Here is a 6689-nt window from a genome sequence, read left to right as displayed (position 1 = left end):
AAATTATTCCGATTTATTACTTTAAAATGATTTTTTTAGTTACATAAAGTAAGGAAACTTTGTTACTACAGAATAGCATAGTACGTTGTGTATTTTTTTTACTACACCTACTAATTTACTTTCTGATAGACTTGAACAATGTGTGCGGTCAATCTTATATATCACTGACCACGGCGTGATCTTATCCCGCTTGATCAATTTAGATAAAATAAATATTTATACATTCGAATGTGGACGGGCGAATAAAGCAATTCGTTAAATTGATTATGACGATGAATTTTTTTTTCTACTCTCGCCTCTATTCAATCACTCTGATTTTAGATATGAGCTTATAATAACGTTTCGATGATGTAATGTATAAACCGCTGTGTGTAAGCTTTTAGTAAGTAAAATAATATTTACTGCGTTTTTTATTATGCCATAAAATTAAGAAGGATTGTTTTAGCAATGAAATAAAATCATAAAATAGACAAAAATATTAATTTATTTATACTCTGCGTTTTGGAAGCGTAATAAATACGTTTTTAACATTCTAAGTAATAATTACATCACAAATTATATACTTATATTTAGAATAGCTATTTACAATTGACTAGGGTACATTTCAGTTCTTCGACATATTTTACATGATAATTATTCTATTTACAAAATATTATATCATTTCGTTACAAGCACTTCTCACTTGTAATCGTAGGGACAAACATAAGTACCTAAATTATCACAAATTAGTCGTTATATCCTGTTTACATTTACAGGATTACTGAGGAACCTTACAAGATTATGTAATCGGCATTATATAAAAAGGAATGTTTTATTTTGTAACAAATAACATGGAAAAGCATTTCTCTTGATGACAATATTAATGAACAGGTACTTTAATATATAAATGCAATTCAATACTATTAAATAAACTATATTCAATGATAAGGTACTTGTAGTACTTGTAAATGGAAAGTAACATATGATAACAAAGGTTACAGACAACCTTCAATTCTTACTATATTTAGCATTCAGCACCAGATTAATATCTTAATATTTTAATACGTAATTAAAAAAAAACTACTTAAATTAAATTAATTAATATTTACATTTAGAATAAATCACATTTTTTTTTAATTTTATACAAAGTAAGTCTTTCTTACGTTAGTGGGTCGTGTATTTGACATAGGTATTTGTTGAGCGGGCCTAAGGGGCCGCTCTTCACACTGGTGGTTATCTATAGAGACATAACTATGATGGTGAGGCAACCGGTCGTCAGGTCGGCCTTCACTACTGGCTACCGAGCACGTCTCGTCTTCAGTGCTTCGGGCGGACACCTCAGCACTGGCACTAGTCGAGTGCATTGGACTTGACATCATTAGAATGGGAGGTGCCATCCCGTATTTATACCAAGGATCATGAGAAGTTGGAGGCGCCGTGTACCTTAAGTTCCCGTGCCTTCCAAACCCCTCCCTATTACCAGTTTTCATATTATTCGCATTATGCAGCGTCCGATTTGGTAACGTGACGTCAACGTCAGGCAACCAAAAATTTAGTTTTTCCCAACAGTTCTTTTCACCCCACACAATCACTGTACACGTTTTAAGCAACACTTTTAAGTCTGGATCAATGTTTATGGCACTTAAGTCAATAGTCACGAGGAATATAATTTTTTGACGTATATGTCTAACGTTCACTGAATTAATCGCACTTTGGACCGCCGCTTTCGACTCTGGATTGTACCACTCTTGTTGTAAAAAGTTTATAGATAATACTATCACAAGTCTTTTTGAACTCTCTGCTGCACTAACTAAACTATCACTAGAACGTCTCTCGATTAATTGTAAATCTCTATGTTGCAGGCACAAAGTATGACCCGAATTCTCTAATTCGGAACTTACGGCGCGTGTAACGAAATCTTCGTCCCGCAAGTTGTAAACAAAGAACGCATCGAAACGTTTATTCTTGTTATCGTTTACATCTTTTGACGTCGAACTGAATACTCGTACGCCATATTTTGAATGCATCCACAATTTAAAATCTTCACGAAACATATAAAGTAGCGCACACATTAAGAACAATACTATTATTAATATTATCATCACTACAATATAAGGAATATAATTTTCGACCCCGTCCTTACTTTCGATAAACAACCGATCTAAAGTTTCTGTCCCTGTTTCCTCTGTCGTGGTCTCAGTTTTACATTCCTTAGATACGGTCGCTATAGTTTTATTCATCGGCTGGCCATGAGCAAAGTAGCACATCATGTTCTCGGTATCCTTTGATTTTTTTATTAGCCATTGATTCAACGGAGCAACGTCTTTACAATCGCATACCCAGTTATTCCCTTCTACAGACACACGAGTGCGAGGGTCATTGTCCGTGATGACTCTCCAAGGCATATAATCAACATATCCGTTATTGTCTAGATTTAAAAATTCTAAAGATGGTAGATAGTTAAATGTATCGTTTTCTATTACTCTAATTTTGTTATCTTGTAAATATAACTCGTTGAGATTTTGAAGTCTTGTGAACTGGGTATTTCTTAACACTTCTAAGTTATTGTTTTCTAAGTGAAGAATTCTTAACGATTCAATTCCGTTAAATGTTCTGTTTTGTATCGTATTGATGTTGCTGTTGTTCAGATATAAAACTTGTAATCGTTTTTTACCGATAAATACGTGATTTCCTAATTCTTTAAGAACGTTTCCGTCTAAATAAATTTCGGTTGCATCCATTGGTATTTGTTCTGGCACGTGATCGTAGCCAGCGCTCGAACAATCGACCACGTTCGAGTTCCAAGTGAGATCATGATAACATGAACACTTATCTGGACAAGTCATCTTGCAGTCACAAGCATCAAAATCACAACAATGGCACAGGGTGAAGCAGTGGGAATCATATTCACATAAAAATTCAGAAGACTTAACTTCAAGCAAAAGCATATCCGAATTGCTCCGTGAATGTGTTAAAGAACATCTTACACTTTCTAAGTCCATTACCCTGGGTCGTTGTCGGAGGTCACTTAATTGATTAATTCTCTGGAGCCATTCCATTGTACAATCGCATTCAAAAGGGTTTTCGCTTATATAGAACTCTGGTAAATCCTTGTCCTCTGGAACAGACGATATTGCGAAGGCACCAACGTCCAAGGTTTTTATCTTGTTATAATAAAGCATCACTTTGTTTAAATTGTATTTTTGCAAGAAGGTACCGGGATTTATTTTTTCAATGTGATTATTATTTAAAACTGCAGTTTCAATGCTACTAGGAAATGAGAATTCATCAATGCTCCGAATCTTGTTATTGCTAACATCAAGCATTTTAACATTGCATGTCTCTTTCACACCATAGGTATCTTCAAGCTTCTCTATTTTGTTTTCGTGCATATCTAACCATTCGAGATTGGTTGGTATGTGGCTATAGTCAAACCAAAGTAACTCATTGTTGGATACATTTAACCATACAAGAGGCTGTGTATTCGTAAATATGCCTTTTAAATCAACCAATTTATTTCCATCTAACCCTATAGCTTTTAACTGCATGTTTGATGCGAAAGCTCCATCATCAATTTGGTCGATGTTGTTAGAAGCCAAATTTAATATTTGTAAAGATGGCAAGGCAGAAAATGTATCCTTTGAAATTTTTTCGATTTTATTTCCAACAAGACGTAAACCATATAAGTCATCCAAGCCCTCGAATTGCATTGTTGTTACTTTTGTTATCCTATTCATTCCTAAGTCTAGAGATGTCAAAAATCTTAGTGTTTTTATGGCATCTGGTACTTCAGACAGCTGATTACCACTTAAACCTAAATCATGAAGTTTCGTTATGTTTTCAAACGAACGCAAATCCACTTTATTGATTCTATTTCCATCAAGAAATAATTGATTCAATACATATAAATTAGAAAAATGGTTACTGTCAACTTCAATTATATTATTATGCGCCAACGAAAGAGAATGAAGATTTTTTAAATTAGAAAAAGCGCCATCTGCTATTCGCGCAATGTTATTAAATTCTAAACTTAAAAACTGAAGATTATTTAAATCTTGAAATAGTAGCGCATCTATTTTTGTTATTCGGTTATGTGATAGGTTCAAAACTATAAGTCGAACCAAGCCGGAAAATGTATCTCTGTTAACCCATTCACTGGTTAATTCATTAAAAGATAAATCCAATATTTGCAATTGATCCAATCCTTCCAATAATCCAGGCGCAAGTACACTTAATGAGTTATTATTTAAATAAATTTGCTTAATATCTCTCGAAGATTGAAACATTTCTGGTGGTAAAGCGGTTAATGCATTAGTTGATAAATTAAGAATTTGTAAATCACTTAGTCCCACAAAAGCACGATCCGCTACATTCGATATTCTGTTATTCTGCATAAATAATTTCTGAAGTGCGCGTAAACTTGAAAGGCCGTTATCGGGCAAAGCACTGATTTCGTTATATGACATATCTAAGGTCTCCAATACAGTGTTACAGGACTTTCCAGGTGCCGTTGGACCATTACCCCAGTCCGAAAAGCCCAAATTCGAAATATCCTGCAATCTGTTCTGTGTTATATTTAATTCCTTTAAATTATACAACGGGCAAAATATCTCAGAAGGTAAAATCCATATATTATTGTCTCCTAAGTCCAAGTTTCTCAAATCAGTTAACCCTCGAAAAGAATCACGATGAAACTCCATAGACATAGCTGACCAATCCGTATTATGTGTACGAATACTTAAACTTCGTAACCCACTAAGCGGCGACAACACAGCCGACGGCACGTATCTTATCTTACATGATTCGATTCTCATTTCTTTTAAATTGTGAAATCTTGACAGAAGTTCAGTTCCCTCCTCTTTTCTTCTGCCAACATCCAATGAACTTTCAAAGAAAAGCACATCCGTGCAATGTAGATCCAAAGAAGTAATTCGCTGCGCCTGCGAGGTGCTAAGACCAGCCAGCAGGTCGGTGGCGCCTGCGGCGGTCCGGAGCGAGCAAGCGAGTTGCACTCGCGTGGGCTCACCGGCGCCTCCCGATACACGCTGCCACTCGCACTCCTGCGGCGCCTCCGCCACTCGACTCGTCAAAGACGCCCCACCAGCACCCAGGTACATCCAACTCCATGCTGCATACCACACAGTTAATAATCCAAATGACAACATTTCTAAAAACTAACTTAAAAACTGTCACTAATTAATACGTCACTATTTGGTTCAGTATATACGCGCACATCTCTACGCTAGTCCGGATGCAATCGGAAAACTTAACGAATTTCCCGTCAAACTTGTTTCGAAGTACGACACATAACGGCCAACTCGCGCACATAAAGGCGCTACAGCACCGCTCTCGCCAACGAGTGAGAAGCGACTGAGTGACGGCGTGCATGAAGCCAGTTGAGCGACGGCCAGCGGCGGCTCCCCGCGCTCACGCTCCTCCCCCGACAAAGACGTCCGATACCACTTTCTCTGTTCTTTCAAAAGTTCACAACGGCAACAAGTTGCTCACCGCAAGATTGGCATGAACAGGAGCGCGCTTCGCGAGCTTTTATGAACATACTTCTTACTTTATTTGTTTTACTTAATCGTAAAGTTTCAATTGTACACATAATCTTACACAAAAAAACATAGCTTGCATAGATAAATGATATATTTATTTCATAGATATAAATCAAACAAAAATACTTTAACGCAAATCTTTATAATATGAAACGAAACTTAATATAAGTCACATTTTAATTTATGTAGGAAACAGTTTATTTTCAAACGCATTATATAATATATATTAAACACATATAATGTTATAAATATTAAACTCACACATCAATGAAATCATATTAAGTCATTTCCTTTGTTTCTAATTTCTAGTAAATACCTGTGCAAATGACGCATTTACTCGTATTCGCGATAACCCTTTCTTATCAGTACTTGTCAGACAGCTTTAGTGACATCACCACTTAGGTGTTTCCTTCCACATTTCATAGAATAATTATTTTCTAAAGCAAAAATAATGTCTTCGTTACTTACTAAATCGATGCAAATAATAAAATAAATATTTTTGCGAGTCAGGGTGAAAGAAAGCTTAGATCGAACAAATTCAATTTATTTTCTATAGAACAAAGATGGTCAGATATTAATAAATGACTGCGGGTTCAAATACGAGCAAGCACAATTTAGTTTATTCTCGTGATCGGAGGTAAATAAAAACCTGAGTAATCTTGCATGTATTAGATGATATTCTGCCACATGTATAACCAAACCAACCATTGAAACAGCACGATGGAATATGTTCCAAACCTGCACAATTGCAGGATGTTATTTTACTATGAGGCCTGAGTACTGAAGTTATAAAATACTGTTATTTCGAAACAAACATAAAATTTAGTACCACAGGTACTTAAAATACCACCACGTCTACACAAAAGCTTTATTCCGGCTTCAAATCATTTCTTTTATACGTATTCAAACTCTGGCAATGTTAATCCATTGAGCCTTCATAATTATTATTAACAAACCCTTTTACATCAATTTTCCAATAACATAAATAAAAAAATGTCAATCAGATAAAATAAGGAATAAATGGGTACAATAGTAAGTGCATAGTAATTGCACTTCAGGGTAAATGCTGTCGGGAACTTAAAAGACTTTTATAGGCACTTAGTATTAAACTGAACAAAGGTAACTAATCAAAAGACCCTTCACTTCGCGAAT

General features: G+C 35.4%; 1 protein-coding gene across 1 annotated transcript; it reads right to left on the bottom strand.

The window, feature by feature from the left end:
* Positions 1-466: 466 nt before the first annotated feature.
* On the bottom strand, positions 467-5330 carry LOC126772475 (toll-like receptor 6). The gene has a single exon (XM_050492854.1). It carries the CDS (start codon positions 5142-5144, stop codon positions 1119-1121), a length of 4026 nt encoding a protein of 1341 aa, XP_050348811.1. The 5' UTR covers positions 5145-5330; the 3' UTR covers positions 467-1118.
* Between the last annotated feature and the right edge of the window lie 1359 nt (positions 5331-6689).

Source organism: Nymphalis io, chromosome 12 (assembly GCF_905147045.1).
Source record: "Nymphalis io chromosome 12, ilAglIoxx1.1, whole genome shotgun sequence".
Lineage (NCBI taxonomy): Eukaryota > Metazoa > Arthropoda > Insecta > Lepidoptera > Nymphalidae > Nymphalis > Nymphalis io.
Note: the sequence above shows the minus strand (reverse complement) of the source record. Positions and strands in the feature narration are given on the sequence as shown.

Bases quoted from the DNA above. Each gene is read 5' to 3' on its own strand.
- LOC126772475 (XM_050492854.1), bottom strand. From the start codon at position 5,144: ATGTTGTCATTTGGATTATTAACTGTGTGGTATGCAGCATGGAGTTGG.